Source organism: Oncorhynchus mykiss, chromosome 1 (assembly GCF_013265735.2).
Source record: "Oncorhynchus mykiss isolate Arlee chromosome 1, USDA_OmykA_1.1, whole genome shotgun sequence".
Taxonomy (NCBI): Eukaryota; Metazoa; Chordata; class Actinopteri; order Salmoniformes; family Salmonidae; genus Oncorhynchus; species Oncorhynchus mykiss.
In genome coordinates, this window is record NC_048565.1 from 48,313,098 (window position 1) to 48,335,324 (window position 22,227).

At 42.4% G+C, this 22,227-nt stretch overlaps 1 protein-coding gene across 2 annotated transcripts in view; it reads right to left on the minus strand.

The window, feature by feature from the left end:
• Window positions 1-567: 567 nt before the first annotated feature.
• LOC110524273 (carbohydrate sulfotransferase 8-like) overlaps window positions 568-22,227 on the minus strand; it is an 82,717-nt gene continuing 61,057 nt past the window's right edge. Inside the window, exons 1-4 of one of the 2 annotated variants that reach the window (XM_036979153.1) lie at window positions 7,966-8,272; window positions 3,059-3,099; window positions 2,509-2,918; window positions 568-2,261 (exon numbers count right to left, since the gene is read on the minus strand). In XM_036979153.1, coding sequence (XP_036835048.1) covers window positions 1,553-2,261; window positions 2,509-2,918; window positions 3,059-3,088 — 1,149 coding nt within the window. In that variant the 5' untranslated portion in view covers window positions 3,089-3,099; window positions 7,966-8,272 and the 3' untranslated portion in view covers window positions 568-1,552. Of the gene's footprint in view, window positions 2,262-2,508; window positions 2,919-3,058; window positions 3,100-7,965; window positions 8,273-22,227 lie in introns of those variants that run through there. The other variant, XM_021603766.2, reaches the window with a different exon arrangement.

The following is a 22,227-nucleotide window of genomic DNA, read 5'->3' on the forward strand; positions in this document are numbered from 1 at the left end:
ACAATTGTACATTCTCTTTTACAGTGTAATCATTTGTATTGTAACATTAGACCCATATACAATACCAGTCAAAAATGTGGACGCACCTACTCATTCAAGGGTTTTTCTTAATTTTTGTACTATTTTCTACATTGTAGAATAATAGTGAAGACATCAAAACAATGAAATATGGAATCATGTAGTAACCAAAAAGGTGTTAAACAAATCAAAATATATTTTATATTAGAAATTCTTCAAAGTAGCCACCCTTTGCCTTGATGACAGCTATGCACATGCTTGGCATTCTCTCAACTAGCTTCATGAGGTAGTCACCTGGAATGCATTTCAATTAACAGGTGTGCCTTGTTAAAAGTTAATTTGTGGAATTTCTTTCGTTTTTAATGCGTTTGAGCCATTCAGTTGTGTTGTGACAAGGTAGGGGTGGTATACAGAAGATAGCCCTATTTGGTAAAAGACCAAGTCCATATTATGGCAAGAACAGCTCAAATAGAAACGACAGTCCATCATTACTTTAAGGTCAGTCAATCTGGATAATTTCAAGAACTTTGAAAGTTTCTTCAAGTGCAGTCGCAAAAACCATCAGCGCATGAGGACCGCCACAAGAAAGGAGGAATCTAAAATATATTTGAATGAGTAGGTGTCCAAATGTTTGACTGGTACTGTAATTATCCAAAAACAAAATCATATGTTTCAATATAAATTGCCAACAGATTCAAAGATAATTTAACCTCCGATACATCTGGAAAGCTATATGCAATGAACCAACATACTATATAGTAATGCCACTATTTCCTCCTCTATTCACAGATTCTTAAACATTTTCAGCTCGAGACCCAAATTATAAATTGACTGTCCTCCCGTGACCCAAATTAAGAAGAAATAGTGTGTGATTTATAGATGTATTCTCTCAACTCGCGACCCATATCTCACATTCCCAAGGCCCACCTTGGGTCCCGACCCATAGTTTAAGAAACCTGCGTTGATATATATACTTGCCTAGGTAAATAAAAATGAAATAAAAGCAAGGGTGGTTTTGAAATCAAATTGAATTATATTCAATTTGATTTCTCATCAGTAAGCAGTAGCTATGAAATCCGTTACAGTATCTGCAAACACTAGCCTTTGCTCTGGGAGAGTATATCTAGCCTCTCTCTTTCCCTTCTTTTCAACTTAGGCTGCAGAATAAGAATACACATTATTGAAGAGGACCAAAAAGTATACCTTCACGTAACAAGGCTGAAAAACAATAACAATAACAGATCACTCATTCTTTACACAAAGTACAGGTCACTTCATAGAAGTCACTGGTCTGCCAATCAATGCAAATGCATTTGACACACTATACAAAGCTTTATGACAAAAAAGCTGTAGGCCTACAACCTATGTCCAAAGTAATTACATTAAATCATTGTTTTAGCCATTTCTAAATTAGACCTGTAAAAATAATATTTAACATGAATGTGCCTGTAGTGCTTATTCAAGTCCCACAGGATAATAATCTCTTCCGTAGTGTTCATATTAATAACCTCACCCGGGCAATCCAGCCAGTACCTCAGTACAGGTCTTTAAAGGGCTTGGGGTAGTTAAACATCAGATAATCCATGTAATAAAAGTCATAGGCCCTCTGTCTTTCTGTGGAGTTCAATTGTTCAAAGTATCTCTGGGTGATGGAGGAGGAAGTCCTTTCTGCCTTTGGGTTCCTGTCTTTAAAGTCAGGGAAAGTCAGGTTTCTAGGTGCCCCGATGCTCCGTAGCAGGAAGTTGGCCTCCTCCTTCAGGTTCTCGAACTTCCCGATGAAGTCATTGCGTAGCAGGCAGGGGCTGCAAAGCTGGCTGACCGGCTCCCAGTGGATGTCCATGCCCACGGGCCGCCTCACATCCAACAGGTACTGGACAAACTCTCTGAAGGTGACCCCGGCGCCGGTCCTCAGGGCGGAGCGTGAGGCGTTGGCCCGGTACCGGGAGATGATGGGCCGGCCGAACACCGGGTGGTAGTACGAGTTGGGGCTCTCAAACTTGTCGCGGAAGGCCGAAACCAGCCTCTCGAAGGGCTCCCGTACGAAGAGGACCTTGGTGTAGGAACGGAGGCGCTCGGCAACGCCCGCCTGGTCGAAGGCATCCAGTCGGCGGAGCTGGTTGGCGTAGTGGGCGTCGTCGTGGGCGATGATGTGCGTGGAGGTGGCGCTGCCGCCCAGGACCATCAGCACCCGTTTCCAGTTGGAGCAGCCGGCTTTGGGCACCTCACAGTACAGCAGGCCTGACCTATTATTTATTAAACAGTACAAAACAAATATATTCATAGTTATCTGGGGCTGTGTCCTGTATGTATCTAGGAATCCTGATTTCAGATCAGTTCTGCCTTTTTAGATCACAATGAATTCAATTCAAGAACCTCAAGATCAGCCGGGAACATGAATTGCAAAGAAATACAATTATACATATAAGTTATGTACTGTAAATAATATCTGTAAATAATTCTCAATGAAATTAACCACTAAAGTTACAACACCTGTCCTCCACGTAGACGCGGGACACCTGCCGGCGGGACACAGGGCGCTCCGTGACACCCGGCTGGTATTTGGCACAGACCTCCCTGAGCAGGCGGCGACGGGACGCCTGGGTTTGCGCCAGGCCCTGTAGCCGACTGTCCTCTTCACCAGAGCGGGCACCACTAGGGGTTACAGGCCCGCTCTTTAACAGCAGCTTCCTGTGGCGTTTGGTGAGGGGTTGCCCGGTGCTCTCGGCCTGCTGGTCCCCAGAGATTGGGGTGGCTGGGTGGGGCAGCCACTGGAAGGCTGGAGGTTGTCTGGGGCTAGGAGTAGGGAGGCTGGGGTTAGAGGACATCTCTACCCCTGGTGCTCCATGGAAACCTCCACCCAGGTTGATGCCTATAACGACTGCACTGTCAAAGGACTGCTCCTGTGGCACACAGGAGCACATGGAACAATTGTTAACAGAAGCTCATATAGTGCTTGTTTCTCAAGAATCCACAAGATGGTGCCATTACATTATTTTGAGTGAGGGGACAACAGTGATCTGATCTGATCCAATAATCGTACCTTTGGAATTGGCCACCTTGGCGCAACCATCAACTTTGCACCTAGAGAGAGACAAGGGGGGGGGGGTTGAGTTTGAGAGAGATTGATAGAATCCTACATTACGTATTACAAAAAGTCCTTTGCTGGTAACAAGTTTCTCCAGCTGAGCTGAAAGAGTTATCAAGAGAGAGCCTGGAGGAGAGATGGTGTCTATTACCGATGGTGCTATAGGAGGAGGGTCCATTTTATCACAAGATTAGGTTTTTGATAGAGAGGCAAGACGTGTCTGTGTTTGTGTGTGTGTGCCTTGCCAAGTGATATTCTTTAGACTGGGAAAAGTGACTATGCATAATAGGACAGGAATTGTTACAGGACTGGTGAGTAGGGATGCCAAAAACTGCTTTGTCATCAAAATATACAGTGCCTTTCCCGAAAGTATTCAGACCCCTTGACTTTTTCCACATTTCGTTACGTTACAGCCTTATTCTAAAATGGATTAAATAAATATAAATCTGAAATCTACACACAATACTCCATAATCTCAAAGTGAAGAAGTTTTTAGACATTTTTGAAAATGTGTTAAAAATAAAAAGATGGCTTATTTACATAAGTATTCAGACCCTTTGCTATGAGACTAGAAATTGAGCTCAGGTGCATCCTGTTTCCATTGATCATCCATGAGATGTTTCTACGCAAAAATGCTCAAAAACCAAGCCATGAGGTCGAAGGAATTGTCCGTAGAGCTCCGAGACAGGATTGTGTCAAAGCACAGATCTGGGGAACTCCATCATTCTTAAATGGAAGAGGTTTGGAACCACCAAGAATCTTCCTAGAGCTGGCTGCCCGGCCAAACTGAGCAATCAGGGGAGAAGGGCCTTGGTCAGGGAGGTGACCAAGAACCCGATGGTCACTCTGACAGAGCTCTAGAGTTCCTCTGTGGGGATGGGAGAACCTTACAGAAGGACAACCATTTCTGCAGCACACCACAAATCAGGCCTTGGTGGTAGAGTGGCCAGACAGAAGCCACTCCTCAGTAAAAGGCACATGACAGCCCGCTTGGAGTTTGCCGAAAGGCACATAAAGACACTCAGACAATAAGAAACAAGATTCTCTGGTCTGATGAGACCAAGATTGAACTCTTTGGCCTGAATGCCAAGCGTCACGTCTGGAGGAAACCTGGCACCATGAAGCATGGTGGTGGCAGCATCATGCTGTGGGGGTGTTTTTCAGAGTCAGGGACTGGGAGACTAGGCAGGATCGAGGTAAAGATGAATGGAGCAAAGTACAGAGAGATCCTTTATGAAAACCTGTTCCAGAGCGCTCAGAACTTCAGACTGGGGGCGAAGGTTCACCTTCCAACAGGACAACGACCCTAAGCACATAGCCAAGACAATGCAGGAGTGGCTTCGGGACAAGTCTCTGAATGTCCTTCAGTGGCCCAGCCAGAGCCCGGACTTGAACCCTATTGAACATCCCTGGAGAGACCTGAAAATAACTGTGCAGCAACGCTCCCCATCCAACCTGACAGAGCTTGACAGGATCTGCAGAGAAGAATGGGAGAAACTCCCCAAATACAGGTGTGCCAAGCTTGTAGCGTCACACCCAAGAAGACTCAAGGCTGTAATTGCTTCCAAAGGTGCTTAAACAAAGTACTGAGTAAAGGGTCTGAATACTTATGTGATCAGTTTTTTTTTTACAGTTTTTGCTTTGTCATTATGGGGTATTGTGTGTAGATTGATGAAGAAAAACAACTATTTAATCAATTTTAGAATAAGGCTGTAATGTAACCAAATTTGGAAAAAGTCAAGGGTTCTGAATACTTTCTGAAGACACTGTATGTCTTTGTTACCCTCATTCATCTGCAATACGTTATTTTATAATGCTCAAAATATATCCCTTCATACAGTTGCTTGTTTTTTTGCTTTTCCTTTATCGTGCCAAACTCAGTCTCTTAGAAGTCAGGTTAAGACGTGGTTGACCTTTTGAGAGGAGGAGAGATTCTTCATGGCTCTTCTGACACTGCAGCCGTCAGAAAGCAGGAACCTTCAGTGTTAAGATGATCCCAGGTCAACTGCTATAAAGCCACCTGGATCCCCCATTACCCTTGGTACACTGTTTGTGTGTTCTAGTAAAGAGTGGCAAAGTTGTCATTGTTATGTAAAGTATCAGTCACCCACCCCCTTGTGGAGCAGCCCAATAGCCCTGAATTTATTTATTTAGTTTTCTTGCAGCTGCCTGGTGCTATAGAGAAGTAACACAATATTGAGTACTTGTTTTTGAAATAGTTCATGAGAAATTTAGCACAGTGTCGTTATACATTCTAGATGCAACATTATATGTATCATTATATGACTGTATATGACTGTATTTAAAAGGTAGCCTGCGCTGTAGTTGCTGTAGTTCTCACCAGCAACATCTCTAATGTCCACGTGATGTCTTGAACATCTGCTATGGTGACTAATGATGTTTTCTGTTGTATTCCTCCATCTCTTGGGTGTCTACTTCCCTCACGAAAAAATATTATTTTTATGATGGATTATAACACAATGTGAAAGACATTGACTGTTGTCAAAATGTCTAGTGACTCAGTCCCCAGTATTGAATCATGCTTTCTGTTTGACTGGTTTTCAGTTCTGCTCAAATACATACAGTGCCTTCGGGAAGTAGTCAGACCCCTTGACTTGTTCCGTATTTTGTTAGGTTACAGCCTTATCCTAAAATTGATTGACAATTTTTTCCCCCTCATCAATCTACACACAATACCCCATATTGACAAGGCAAAAACTGGAGAAAAACCCCCAGAAATATAACATAAGTATTCAGACCCTTTACTCAGTACTTTGTTTAAGCACCTTTGGCAGCAATTATAGCCTTGAGTCTTCTTGGGTGTGACACTACAAGCTTGGCACACCTGTATTTGGGGGGTTTCTCCCATTCTTCTCTGCAGATCCTCTCAATCTCTGTCAGGTTGGATGGGGAGCGTTGCTTCACAGTTATTTTCAGGTCTCTCCAGGGATGTTCGATAGGGTTCAAGTCCGGGCTCTGGCTGGACCACTGAAGGACATTCAGAGACTTGTCCCGAAGCCACTCCTGCATTGTCTTGGCTATGTGCTGAGGGTCGTTGTCCAGTTAGACTGGGGGCGAAGGTTCACCTTCCGAGGTCCTGAGAGCTCTGGAGCAGGTTTTCATCAAGGATCTCTCTGTACTTTCCTCCTTTCATCTTTGCCTCGATCCTGACTAGTCTCCTAGTCTTTGCCGCTGAAAAACACCCCCACAGCATGATGCTGCCACCACCATGCTTCACCGTAGGGATGGTGCCAGGTTTCCTTCAGTAGTGACGCTTGGGATTTAGGCCAAATAGTTCAATCTAGGTTTTATCACATCAGAGAATCTTGTTTATCATGGTCTGAGAGTCTTTATGTGCCTTTTGGCAAACTCTAAGCAGGCTGTCATGTGCCTTTTACTGAGGAGTGGCTTCCATCTGGCCACTCTACCATAAAAGCCTGATTGGTGGAGTGCTGTGGAGATGGTTGTCCTTCTGGAAGGTTCTCCCATCTCCACAGAGGAACTCTAGAGCTCTGTCAGAGTGACCATCGGGTTCTTGATAACCTCCCTGACCAAGGCCTTTCTCCCCTGATTGCTCAGTTTGGCCAGGTGGCCTGCTCTAGGAAGATTCTTGGTGGTTCCACACTTCTTCCATTCAATAATGATGGAGGCCACTATGTTCTTGGGACCTTCAATGCTGCAGACATTTTTTGGTAGCCTTCCCGAGATCTGTGCCTCGACACAATCCTGTTTCGGAGCTCTACGGACAATTCCTTTGACCTCATGGCTTGGTTTTTTTTTAGGCTGCCTGCCTAAAAACCACCCCCTACCCACACATACCACCACACACAACCATCAGTCCCCTTCCTTAATTTCAGGCATGACTCCCATGACTCTCTAGCAATCATAGACTCACAGCCGCAACTGTAAACCTAAACTTCACTTTTCCGTCTGGAGCTTAGCTCCACGTACGCACACACTCTCAAACAGACAGACAGACAGACACTGACCTAACGACCCAGGTCTGCCTACGATGGAGATTACGAGAGGGGAGCGACCTGACTAGGGTGGAGTGTTTTTACCATCCAGAGAATAAATCACGTTTCTCCGGGTAACCAGGTATTTCTCACCAAAACCGTGAGTGTCATTCAAAAACATTATAAAGCATATAAATAGGCCTATGTCCGGAATTTGACTAGAGCTTTGATCGAAAATTCAAGCCTGATGCTACCTGAGCCTGATGAGTCATACATTAAATAGATTTTATGAGCCCTACATTAATGACATTTAATGAGCACAAGCCCCAAAAATACCAAATGATTGTGCCGTTATCCAATACATATAAAAGATACACACATCCAGATACACATAAAAGCCCAAAGATGTAGCTAGCTATATGCTCTCTTGGGTAAATAAATGAAACTAGCTCCAGTAGGCTAATCTTTTTGAGTGTGAACCGTATTACTGTACTTTATTGTTATATGGACTGGAATTACGCACATCGTTCAAACTATGATTAAACAGGGAGAGAACACGCGATTCTGGTGCAGCACATGCAGCCTACAAAGTTACAAGTATATGCTAGAAAATTCGATTTTCATTTTGAAATATAATAGGGCCTATTTTATAATTAGTAGGCTGACGCATTTATACCTTTCATAATATTTCCCGTAATATTAGCCAACCTCCTATTTCTATTTGTTGTTGCTTCATTCTTTCCTCGCTTTCAACAGTTAAATGAAATACGTTTTGTTTACCTTCCCTTCACCATTCTAATGACATTCTTGAATAAGATAGGACTAGAATTCAATGATGAAGACTTTCACTTCTCTTGAGGAACTTTGAACGGTTACGGTTCTGAATAAATAACTGCTTTAGCCTACCGCCATCGTGCGTTCGCTCTTCTTTCAAACGACCCGATCAATTGGCTGCTGTATTTAACATTCAGAAAACAAGAGCTTGCATTCTTTTCGAAGTCTATTGGCATAAGAAATGCTAAAAAAAACATGTCAATCAGGATATTTTAGTCTAGCGTTTCCTGCCTGGGACTCCCAATAGCTAAGGGGCGTTTTTTTTAGAAGGAAAGGCCAGCGGAGCACAGGTGCGTGCGTATTGCGCAAGACACAGAGCTTAAACATTAGAAGCTTATTATGCATAACTCATCATTCAATGGCGACTTATAAGTCTAGTACTGCATTGAATTAATTTTGTTAGATTATAGACTTATCCTAAAATAAATTACAATTGAGTTTCCCTCATCAATCTACACACAATACCCCATAATTACAAATCAAAAACATGTTTTTAGAAATGTTTGCTAATTTATAAAAAATAAATGTAAAAAAAAACGCCATGATCACATTTACATAAGTATTCAGACCCTTTACTTAGTACTTTGTTGAAGCACCTTTGACAATGATTACAGCCTCGACTCTTCTTGGGTATGACACTATAAGCTTGGCACACCTGTATTTGTGGAGTTTCTCCCATTCTTCTCTGCAGATCCTCTCAAGCTTTGTCAGGTTGGATGGGGAGCGTTGCTGCACAGCTATTTTCATGTCTCTCCAGAAATGCTCGATCAGGTTCAAGTCCGGGCTCTGGCTGAGCCACTCAAGGACATTCCAAGACTTGTCCCGAAGCCACTCCTGCGTTGTCTTTGCTGTGTTCTTAAGGTCGTTGTCCTGTTGGAAGGTGAATCTTTGCCCCCAGTCTTGAGGTCATGAGAGCTCTGGAACAGGTTTTCATTAAGGATCTCTCTGTACTTTGCTCCGTTCATTTTCGCCTTGATCCTTACTAGTCTCACAGCCGCTGCCACTTTCTCATGGTCTGAGAGTCCATTATGTGCCTTTCGGCAAACTCTAAGCAGGCTGTCATGTGCCTTTTACTGAGGAGTGGCTTCCGTCTGGTAACTCTACCATAAAGGCCAGATTATTGGAGTGCTGCAGAGATGGTTGTCCTTCTGGAAGGTTCTCCCATCTCCACAGAGGAACTCTTGAGCTCTGTCAGATTGACCATCGGGTTCTCGGTCACCTCCCTGACCAAGACCCTTCTCCCCCGATTTCTCAGTTTGGCCGGGTGGCCAGCTCTAGGAAGAGTCTTGGTGGTTCCAAACTTCTTCCATTTAAGAATGATGGAGGCCACTGTGTTCGTGGGGACCTTCAATGCTGCAGACATTTTCTGGTTCTCTTCCCCAGATCTGTGCCTCGACACAATCCTGTCTCGGAGCTATACGAACAAGTCCTTTGACCTCATGGCTTGGTTTTTGCTCTGACATGCACTGTCAACTGTGGGAACTTATATAGACAGGTGTGTGCCTTTTCAAATCATTCCAATCAATTGAATTTACCTGTCACGCCCTGACCTTAGAGAGACGTTTTATTTCTCTATTTGGTGAGGTCAGGGTGTGATGTGATGTGGGGTGGGCATTCTATGTTTTGTATTTCTTTGGTTTTGGCCGAGTGTGGTTCCCAATCAGAGGCAGCTGTCTATCGTTGTCTCTGATTGGGAATCATACTTAGGTAGCCTGTTTTCCCACCTATGTTGTGGGATCTTGTTTTTTTGTGCGCTCTGTGAAGCCTTTTGTTGTTTTTGTTTGGTGTTAAAGATCATGAACACTTACCAGGCTGCACCTTGGTCGACTTCTTCCGACGATCGTCACATTACCACAGGTGGACTCAAATCAAATTGTAGAAACATCTTAAGGATGATCAATGGAAACAGGATGCACCTGAGGTCAATTTCGAGTCTCATAGCATAGGGTCTGAAGGCATCTGTTTTTATGTTTAATACGTTTTTAAAAAATGTCTAAGAACCTCTTATCACTTTGTCATTATGGGGTATTGTGTGTAGATTGCTGAGGATTTAGATTTATTTAACACATTTTAGAAAAAGTCAAGGGCTATATGTCAATCTAGAACAGGATGATCTATTTTGGATGCAATTTTAATGGAGTTAATGGAGAGATCGAAAGACTGCAAAAAAGTGCTCGCGCCGTGCCCGTATTTAAAGCGATGATATTCCAGTGATAAGGCTGTTTTTTAAAACTTTGCAGCTGGAGTATATAAATAGAAATCTTTACAATTAAAAAAAATAAGGTGACCCCCAAAAGCCAGATGTAGATGAGTAAATTAGATGCGCATTCAGTCTTTTATATTACTGTGGCATAGACTATGCTACAGCAAATGCAGGCTTACCTGTCACAAGAAAAAAAGTTACTGTGATGAGATGAAGTATTTGTGAACTGCGTGCCATACTGAGATGGGCTGTCTGTCCCCACCATGAGCGTTGATGATTCATCATGCAGAGGCCGTAGAGAAGACAGATTTAGACACTGCATATAATTTAACAGTTCCATTTCACGCCATGCTGTTCATATGAATCATTTACCAGTTTCTTGCAGTTAGTTATCCTGGGAAAAGGGAGTGGTTTTGGGCGGTAAATCTTGGTAACCAGGCCATTCAATCCTAGAACTGACTGACAGAACGTGTCAACAGGGAGGACAGGAAGGTTGTGTCAATGCCATCACACTGACCTACACAGGGTCATCACAGGATCGATTATATGCCAGACCTGTGGAGGCCTGCTACTGGTTGACAGACTGAAAGAGAGGGGTGTTTGTGTACTGTGTGTGTGTGTGTGTGTGTGTGTGTGTGTGTGGGTGTGCTCGTACTCTGGCTCAGTGTAGAGCATGGAGCTTGCAACGCCAGGATTGTGGGTTAGATTGGGGCGGCTAGAGTTGGGCCATTGACCACGGTGGGTTGCTAGATCGAATCCCCGAGCTGACAAGGTAAAAAATATTTAGTTCTTCCCCAGTGTTCCTAGGCTGTCATTGTAAATAAGTCAAATGTATGCACGCATGTCTGTAAGTCGCTTTGGATAAAAGCATCTGCTAAATGTCACATGTTATATTATGTTTACTGTGTGTGTGTGTGTGTGTGTCGTGGGGAGCTGAGCTGAGCTGAGCTGAAGGGCCAATTACTTACTTCCTAGGCAAGAACCAGATTTAAACCACCTGTCTAAGGTCTCTCCACTGTCAGTCTACAGACAGACTCTATGAGTAGCATCCATAACTCTGCACTCTGCTCTTTCTATTCCTCACCATACTAACTACTCTCTCGATTAAAATCTACTGTAAAACAGTGTCATTGTTTCAACTTGAAAAACATCAGTTACCCAGTTTTCCTAACAAATGTAATTCCATCAACTTTGTTGAGTTGACTAACTGCATTCACGCTGCATTCATCTTCTCTCTCACCCCTGAGCAAGAAAGGACAGCACAACTCCATAGACTCAAACTCTGAGTGTATGGGGAAGGGGGGGGGGGGGGGGTGTCTGTACAAGAGTAGTCACTTGTATAGACACACAAAGACACTCGTGCAGATCAGTGGCGGCTGGTGCTGTTTAAGATGAGGGATGAGGATTTTTTATATGAGCATGGCCTTATTTCTATTACAGCATATTGGATGACTCTCGTTCATAGTCCATTCACCCAGTTCAATATAACAGCGATAGGTTTAGGCTACTGATACTCAAATGTCCCCTATACCCATCATGACGTTGCTACAACCTAGTCTATGAATGAAAGTTTACAACGCAGGTGCACACAGGTCGGGAGACAAATTTCAGGTGATGGACAGTGACACATTCAATAGCGCCTTGCACACTCTTGCCTGCATCTAGCTGATCTTGGGTGTACTCATTAGTCCAACAGTTGAAAACAAGAGTTTTCATTGGACAAATTCAGGTATGTTTATCCCCGTTTTGTTCTGTTTGTTTCTGTTTAAGAAATGTTTTTCAACAGAATCGGCAGAATGAATGAATACACCCCTGAACATGTGAAAACAGTTAACTGTCATAGCCATATACAAACAGCCTGTTGTATTCCTTTTCACATCTACACGTGACATTTTGAATATATTTTGTATAATTTGATCTAAAAAGGCTGATATTATTTTATATATATATATATATATATATATATATATATATATATATATATATATATATATATATATTTTTTTTTTTAATGAAATTCACTGAGGATGGTCCTCCTCTTCTTCCTCTGAGGAGCCTCCACTGGTGTACACACACACACACACACACACACACATACGTGTATACAAACAGATTCTCACAAACATGTATAAAAACGCATGTAATATGCATAAAGGAAGGTACACACACATGCTCAGAAATGCATGCAGTACATTGTAAATGTATCTGTATATCCTATCAATACAGATTACACAGGCCTGTAGACTCTTTACATCACAATCAAACATGTTGTCACGACTTCCACCGAAGTCGGTCCCTCTCCTTGTTGGGGCGGTGTTCGGCAGTCGATGTCACCGATCTTCTAGCCATCACCGATCCATTTGTCATTTTCCATTGGTTTTGTCTTGTCTTCCTTCACACCTGGTTCCAATCCCATCAATTAAATGTTGTGTATTTAACCCTCTGTTTCCCCTCATGTCCTTGTCGGAGATTGTTTGTTTGTATGTTTGTGTATTGGGGCGCGACGGGTTCTTGTCCCCACTTTTATTTATGTTGTATTTTGGTTTTGGAGTTTTTGTTAAGTTTACTAAACGACTCCATTTATACCAAGTTCGATTCTCCTGCGCCTGACTTCCCTGCCACCAACACACACATTGTTACACATGTCATCTTCTAGAGGGATTACCAGTAGTTTATTCCAGCACTTCTTCACTGGTGTGTGATGTATGACTAGGGCTGGTGTGGTGCCAATATTACCACCACACCTGCAGCCATGAGCCATGAACGCAGTAAAATTCTACGTGACTGCTGAGTCATGGTAATCTCCTTTTATGCACTCTGGACATGCATTTGTAGTACCCAATTTACTAACGATCATCAGGTGTCTAATTGCCTGGTACTCAGGGCTCTATTGTCCCTCTAACCACTCTGTCATCAATGCAAATGCTATGGAAAATCACATCAAACACTTATCATCAAAACAGTATGAGCTTTTAAAGCTCACCTCACTGCGATTGATCAATTTGAAGAAAGAAGTTAAACAATAGGATGAAACTGAGTGAAAAAACTTGGTCATTGTGGATGTTGTTTCAATGCCTAACACAAAGAAAAGGACAGCACTTTATAGGCCTAAATATAAGCACCCCCCTCAAAATGATTGTGCCGTTATACAAGAAATAGCCTCCCGCCTATTACACATGGCAGAATTTTTTTTTAAATAATACTGATTTAAGATATCTTTGGTGTATAATTGGTCTAGCCTAAAATTAAACAAATTCAGATTTAGCCTACAATTATAGTGAATTTGTTTTTGATTTTGAATAGCCTAGTAATAGGGCATTTTTTATTTAAAAAATAAATAATAGACTGACACATTACCTTTTAACTACAGAATATCTCACCACTGAGTTTAAATCTGCTCCTCTCTCACGTTCATTCCTTTCGCCACCGTGCAGAGAGGGGCTGTCAACAGTTTAAGAAATATATTTCATTGTGAAAACATGTTACCATTCATATTCCCGAACAGATTTCACTTGTTTTCCCAAATGAAGCACTGGGTAGCTACAGGGACGGGGTTGGAGAACCCATGGCATATAGAATGGCGCAGGTAAATTACCGCAGTAGCCATGAGTGAAAAACATTAAATTGAGAATAGTCTGATGGGTTAAAATATGATCACTTGATGAGAGAGCAGCGGCAAGAAACAGAGCGCAAGCTTTTTTTGCCGACTTTTCAAATCCTCAATAGCCAATAGTCACATCATGCAGCCCATATATCTTTTGATTTCTAAGGTTTGTATCATTTACAGCTAAAGTTTCCAAATAACTATAAATCTATCATATAGGTCCTGTTTCAAAATGTAAACGTTCCTTGTTGCGGCTTTATGTGAGGAGCCTGGAGATGCTAAATGTGTTTGTTGTTTGACGGTCAATTACTGCCAGTTTTTTTGCATGACAATAACCCGCTGACAATTTTATGACTGCCACAGCCCTACGTATGACTCACGGATGCAAAGACAAAAGATCTAGAGACAAAATGAAAACCAACAAAACATAAAAAGATGACAAAGCACAAAGGCAGATACAGAGATGTTTAATCTCGATGTGACAAGCACACCAACTCACTGCTGTACGAAATATGCATTCGGTGGATATTGTTTCTTGTACTAAGGATGTACAGTGTCTTCGGGAAGTATTCAGACCCCTTGACTTTTTCCAATTTTATTAGGTTACAGCCTTATTCTAAAATAGCTTAAATAGTTTTCCCCCCCTCATCAATCTACACACAATACCCCATAATGACAAAGCAAAAACTGTTTTTTAGAAAATGTTGCAATTTATAAAAAAATTCTAAACAGAAATATCACATTTACATAAGTATTCAGACCCTTTACTCAGTACTACTCAGTACTGCAGAGATGGTTGTCCTTCTGGATGGTTCTCCCATCTCCACAGAGGAACTCTGAAAAACACCCCCACAGCATGATGCTGCCACCACCATGCTTCATGGTGCCAGGTTTCCTCCAGACGTGACACTTGGCATTCAGGCCAAAGAGTTCAATCTTGGTCTCATCAGACCAGAGAATCTTGTTTCTTATTGTCTGAGTGTCTTTATGTGCCTTTTGGCAAACTACAAGCGGGCTGTCATGTGCCTTTTACGGAGGAGTGGCTTCCGTCTGGCCACTCTAATGTAAAGACCTGATTGGTGGAATGCTGCAGAAATGGTTGTCCTTCTGTAAGGTTCTCCCATCCCCACAGAGGAACTCTAGAGCTCTGTCAGAGTCACCATCGGGTTCTTGATCACCTCCCTGACCAAGGCCCTTCTCCACCGATTGCTCAGTTTGGCCGGGCGGCCAGCTCTAGGAAGAGTCTTGGTGGTTCCAAACTTCTTCTATTTAAGAATGTTGGAGTTCCCCAGATCTGTGTTTTGACACAATCCTGTCTCGGAGCTCTACGGACAATTCCTTCGACCTCATGGCTTGGTTTATGCTCTGACTTGCGCTGTCAACTGTGGGACCTTATATAGACAATTCATGTCCAATCAATTGAATTTACCACAGGTGGACTCCAATAAAGTTGTAGAAACAGCTCAAGGATGATCAATGGAAACAGGATGAACCTGAGCTCAATTTCGAGTCTCATAGCAAAGGGTCTGAATACTTATGTAAATGTGATATTTACATTTTTTAATTTTTAATCAGTAGCAAAAATGTCAACAATTATTTTTTTTTTCCTTTGTCATTATCGGGTATTGTATGTAGATTGATGATGTTTTATTTATTTCATCAATTTTAGAATAAGGCTGTAATGTAACAAAATGTGGAAAAAGTCAAGCAGTCTGAATACTTTACGAATGCACTGTATATAGCTACTTTCTGCATGAAAACATGGAGTAATCAAAGAGAATCGACAATATATTAATGCATAATCTTCTATTTTATTAATGCGTCAGCCAGAGCGGAGCAGTGGTCGATTGAATTTAGTACTTTGCATAATTGCTGTCATCCCACATTGGCCCACATAACCTTGATACGACTTAAAGTAGAGCTGCATCTCCAGCTCACCTGTTCTCAGTCAACTGTTGTGTGCACAGAAGAACAGCCATGTTAATGTCAGTCATGTGACCATTCATCAGTTAAGAGAACAATGTATGAACAACAATTTAGGCTACTATACGCTACTGGTGTTTTTTTGCTAGTGTGCCATAGTGTTCCCATTTTCTCCTCTACAATGGCAAATAACTTAAGAATGTGTATGTATGCATACTGTATCCACTGCATGCATACTGTATGTCAATGTGTTTAAGTGCACTTATGCAATGAAACCATTTCCATTTGGTTTCAAAATTCTACCCAGCCAGTCACACCACGTCAGGAAGATATTCTGATCTTCCAAAGCAAAGTGTCCTGCAATCACAGAGTAAAGCATGTTAACTTATGGTAACGCGTCGATGTCAAATTACCAGGAAAGCCTTGCAGAGCTGCTTACTCTAATTTCACAGGGATTTATTTACCTGACTCGCTAACGACCTAAACTGAGATCTTTAATGTTCCCAGTATTAATCCCACCAAACATAAATTCTGTACATGCTTGCCAGATCTTTTTAAGATATGAGTTATCCCTGTCTCCATTAGACACTGTTACCCTGGCTAATAAGAACTGAGACTGAAATCTACACCAACAAACATTGACTCACTTTTTAATGTGCTCAACTTTGGTCCATTGGGTGCAATATTCCTGAAGTATGTCTTATTGCTCAGATGCCTTTGCTTCACCAACAACAAATAGTAAAGAAAACCTAAGGGCATGAGTTGGTCTTTTATTCAGATTTCTCACACAGCACTGCTTGTATTACACTATCTTCTGACCAGTAGACGCTCCTCGGAAGAGGAAGTGGAGGACCATCCTCCTCAGTGAATTTCATACAAATGTAAAACTTTAAAAAAGTTATCATTTTTAGATAAAACTATACTAAATATGGGCTTATCGAGTGACGCAGCGGTCTAAGGCACTGCAACACAGTGCTTGAGGCGTCACTACAGACCCGTGATAAGGAGTCCCATAGGGCGGCGCACAATTGGCCCAGCGTCGTCCGGGTTAGGGGAGGGTTTGGCCGGGGGGGCTTTACTTGGCTCATCGCGCTCTAGCGACTCCTTGGGGTGGGCCGGGCGCTTGCAGGCTGACTTCGGTTGTCAGTTGAGCGGTGTTTCCGCCGACACTGGTGCAGCTGGCTTCGGGGTTCAGTGGGTGGGTGTTAAGAGGCACGGTTTGACGGGTCATGTTTCGCAGGACGCATGACTCGACCTTCCACTCTCCCAAGCCTGTTGGGGAGTTGCAGCGCTAAGAAAAGATCGTAATTGGATCTCAATTGAATATCAGGAAATTGGGGAGAAAAAGGGGGTAAAATACAATACAAAATACAATAAAAATAAAACTATACTAAATATAATCAAATGTCACCAAATAACTGATTAAAACACAATGAACAATAAACCTGGAGGAAATCTGTCCTTTGGTCTGATGAGTCCAAATTTGAGATTTTTGGTTCCAACCGCCGTGTCTTTGTGAGACGCAGGTGAATGGATTATCTCCCCATGTGTGGTTCCCACCGTGAAGCATGGAGGAGAAGGTGTGATGGCGTGGGGGTGTTTTGCTGGTGAGACTGTCAGTGATTTATTTAGAATTCAAGGAACACTTAACCAGCATGGCTACCACAGCATTCTGCCTCGATACGCCATCCCATCTGGTTTACGTTTAGTGGGACAATCATTTGTTTTTCAACAGGACAATGACCCAACACACCTCCAGGCTGTGTAAGGGCTATTTGACCAATAAGGAGATTGATGGAGTGCTGCATCAGATGACCTAGCCTCCACAATCACCCGACAACAACCCGATTGAGATGGTTTGGGATGAGTTGGACCACAAAGTGAAGGAAAAACAGCCAACAAATGCTCAGCATATGTGGGAACTCTTTCAAGACTGTTGGAAAAGCATTCCAGGTGAAGCTGGTTGAGAGAATGCCAAGAGTGTGCAAAGCTGTCATCATGGCAAAGGGTGGCTACTTTGAAGAATCTAAAATATAATATATATTTTGATTTGTTTAAACGTGATTCCATAAGTGTTATTTCATAGTGTTGATGTCATCACTATTATTCTACAATGTAGAACATTTGTAAAAAATAAAGAAAAACCCTTGAATGAGTAGGTGTGTCCGAGCTTTTGACTGGTACTGTATACAGTTGGTTTCTGTCCCTAAAAGTGCACATGCTCATATGACTAGTCAGATCCCGCTATCCTCTGTCTGTGGACATTGAAGCTTCCATAGATATCTAGTAATTCTAATTTATGAAAGCTCCTCAGGTGCTCTATTCCAACTCAGTGCCTCGACTCATTACCTCTGCACTGAGCAGGAGATACTGTGACAGAGATGGCTCTTTCAACAAACAGCACACAGTGCTGTGGTCCGGAAGCCTTTCAAGTCACGCTGAAATGCACTCAAATATTTATAACCTTTCCATCAATAAAAGATACCCCTTCAACAGAGAGAGAGAGAGAGGGAGACCCGAGGAGCTGGAGGTGGAAACTGAGCTGCTCTTCCTAACCTCCTGCTAAATGTATGACCATATTAGAGACACATATTTCCCTCATATTACACAGACCCACATATCCAATTTTGATAAACTCCCATATCTATTGGGTGAAATACCACAGTGTGCAATCACAGCAGCAAGATTTGTGACCTGTTGCCACAAGAAAAGGGCAACCAGTGAAGTGCGAACACCATTGTAAATACAACCTAATATTTATGTTTATTTATTTTCCCTTTTGTACTTTAAATAGTTGCACATCATTACAACACTGTATATAGACATATGACATTTGAAATGTCTTTATTATTTTGAGAGTGTAATGTTTACTGTACATTTGATTGTTTATTATCTAAACTCCACAGCATGATGCTGCCACCACCATGCTTCACCGTAGGGTTTCCTCCAGGTGTGACACTTGGCATTTAGGTCAAAGTGTTCAATCTTTGTTTCATCAGACCAGAGAATCTTGTTTCTCATGGTCTGAGAGTCTTTAGTTGCCTTTCGTCAAATTCCAAGTGGGCTGTCATGTGCCTTTTACTGAGGAGTGGCTTTCATAAAGGCCTGATTGGTGGAGTGCTGCAGAGATGGTTGTCCTTCTGGATGGTTCTCCCATCTCCACAGAGGTACTCTGGCGCTCTGTCAGAGTGACTATCGGGTTCTGGGTCACTTCCCTGACCAAGGCCCTTCTCCCCTGATTGCTCAGCTCTAGGAAGAGTCTTGGTGGTTTCAAACTTCATCCATTTAGGAATGATGGAGGCCACTGTGTTCTTGGGGACCTTCAATTTTTTTTGTACCCTTCCCCAGATCTGTGCTTTGGCGCAATCTTGTCCCTGAGCTTTTTGGACAATTCCCTCGACCTCATGGCTTGGTTTTTGCTCTGACATGCACTGTCAACTGTGGGACCTTTTATATAGACAGGTGTGTGCCTTTCCAAATCATGTCCAATCAATTTAATTTACCACAGGTGGACTCCAATCAAGTTGTAGAAACATCTGAAGGATGATCAATGGAAACAGGATGCACCTGAGCTGAATTTCAAGTCTCACAGCAAAGGGTCTGAACACTTAAATAAGGTATTTATGTTTTTCATGTTTAATAAATGTGCAAACTTTTCTAAAAACCTGTTTTCGCTTTGTCATTATGGGGTATTGAGTGTAGATTGATGAGGAATTGTTTTTATTTGATCCATTTTAGAATAAGGCTGTAACGTAACAAAATGTGGAAAAAGTCAATGGGTTTGAATACTTTCTGAATGCACTGTATAGTCTAGACTGTCCTTCCAGTGCAGCCATCTGTTCAGACAGAGTGTCTGTGTCACGACACTGTGTGGACAGGTCACAGTGCTGGAGGGTGTCCAGTCTACTGTGTCTCTGCCAGGTCTTTATAGAATTAATCAACACTTTGGACTCTCTTCCACATCGCAACACCCTGCCAAACTTACCCCCTCCATTTCTCCTTCCCTCCCTCGCCCCGTCTATCCTATAAAATGGGACTGGAGTGAGTTTCTGATCGCACAGAGCTGTTGGTGTGTTTAGTACTCAGATGTGTTTTGTGTTTGTCTCACTATCGTAGCTGAAACCCCCACAGCCCTTGCAAGGAGGGAGGGCCCACGAGCTCTGGAGACCCATGCGCCCACCATCATCTCACACTTATGTCTACATTTGATTAATTTCTTTAATAAATCATTTTGATGGTGGAATGATTGGATTATTTGGCATTAAAGGGGAACTGCCTTCTCGAACCAACTGCACTGGTTAAAAAAGGCCTATGTGGCATCGATATGAGTCAGAAACATGAATTCTAGTGTCAAAATTGACTACAAAGTGTAAATAGGATAATCCAATTGCCCAGAGCTGCCATGTGTTGTGGACATGTTGTCAAGTCAGAAATGCACACACACTTGCCCAGCATAGGAGTGAAAATTTGCTTAAAATAAAGTTGGTGCAAACTTCAAATGGCAAGGAATGGATTATATACATCAAACATATGACATGATGGCTGTGACTGGTGTGTCGTGAGTATAGTTAGCTAATGCTATTTTTTTACATCACGCTGTAACGTACAATTGACCTTATTTTAGCGCCCCAAAAATGTAATACTTCCAGGTCAACTGTAATATGAATACCATTGTAAAGCACAATTTCTCCCCTTTCTAGTAAAATCAATAACGAGACCTTCATGCTGCCCATCTTTGGGGTGGCAGGTAGCCCAGTTGGGCCAGTAACCGAAAGGTTGCTGGATCGAATTCCGGAGCTGACAAAGTAAAAATCTGTCGTTCCGCCCCTGAACAAGGCAGATAACCCACTGATCCCCGGTAGGCCGTCATTGTAAATACGATTTAGTTCTTAACTGACTTGCCTAGTTAAATAAAGGTTGAAAAAATGCAATAAAAATCTCTGCATGATTGAAGAAGCTCTGTTGAGTCTTTTTTTAAATGTTGGGTGGGGAAGCGAAACCTACTGCGTGATGGGGAACTGCTTTTTTCACCGATCTGTCCAACTTATCACCTCTCAAATGTAAATAAAACACTATAAAGAGTTTATATAATGTGTCATTGCATGCTTATTTGAAGATTTGTGTCAAATTTGAATCGGGTTTTTAGGGCGGCTGTTACGTTCCCCAGTTTCTGTGTTGTGGGTTTGTGTGTGTTTTTCAGGAAATGGCTTCCTGGATTCTAAGCAGCTGATTGGTCGGCCCCATCGATGATTGGAGCTCTGAACCCTCCCTCTCGTCAGGGGAAACAGCTGTTTTCAATTACCAACTCCTTCTCCAGCTGGATAAAAGCCTGTGTTCCTTTGTCAGGAAGAGAGAGCTTCTTTGATGTCCTGTGTTGGTTGTTGCCTAGTAACAGTTTTGTTGAAAGTCTTTTGTAGCCTCTACTTCTGAGGTGTCTGTATGCCAAAAGGACTCAGTGTTTTTGATTATTGAAATTGTTGACTTTGTTAGTAATTATTCTGTTTTTGTTCCCAGGGGGGAAAGGGATGGCACCTTGGGAGTGCTTAGGCAAGAGGCCTGCGGGCATACATAACCCATAGTATTTACTGTCTATGCACACTAGTTAAGACCTGGGCGGACCACCCCCTGTATTTTGGTTAGTGCGCTAGGAGGTGGTAAACGGTGGGTAGGCAGGTAAGGTAGGAGAGGGGACTCTTAACTTTTACTTTCTTTGGCTTGGTTCCGTCCAGCCCCTTTTCCCCACATTACCGTATTGGGGAAATTAAATTCCCCGTAAATGGTAACATTCTCTGTCATCCTTACCCACACCTACAATCACATAACTGAGGTGAGTTGTAGCAGGGTGTTGCGTTCCCTCCAAGAGGCGTTTGTCACAGCTGCGCTAAAGTTGTCTTCAGAAGTAAACAGCAGCTGTCGTGGCTTTTGAGAGGCATGATGGCTTGCAGTGAAGACGCAAAAAATGAATGCATTCAGTTGTACAATTGACTAGGTATCCCCCCTTACCCTGTCCCTTTCTTGTTTTTAATATGCAAGAGGAGTGCTACACCTGGTGGAGAGAGGCTGTACAACACAGAATGAGTTGCGTTATGCATGCTGTACGTTATGTCATGACATGTCACAATTTAGCATACAGCGTCAGAGGGGTCTTTTTTTATTTTTTAACTTTCCTCCAATACTATTGGGTCATTACCATGTACAGTTGAAGTCGGAAGTTTACATTCACCTTAGCCAAATACATTTAAACTCAGTTTTTCACAATTCCTGACATTTAATCTTAGTAAAAATCCCTGTCTTAGGTCAGTTAGGATCACCACTTTATTTTAAGAATGTGAAATGTCAGAATAATAGTAGAGAATATCATTTATTTCCGCTTTTGTTTCTTTCATCACATTCCCAGTGGGTCAGAAGTTTACATACACTCAATTAGTATTTGGTAGCATTGCCTTTAAATTGTTTAACTTGGTTCAAAATTTTGGGTAGCCTTCCACAAGCTTCCCACAATAAGTTGGGTGAATTTTGGCCCATTCCTCCTGACAGAGCTGGTGCAACTGAGTCAGGTTTGTAGGCCTCCTTGCTCGCACACGCTTTTTCAGTTCTGCCCACA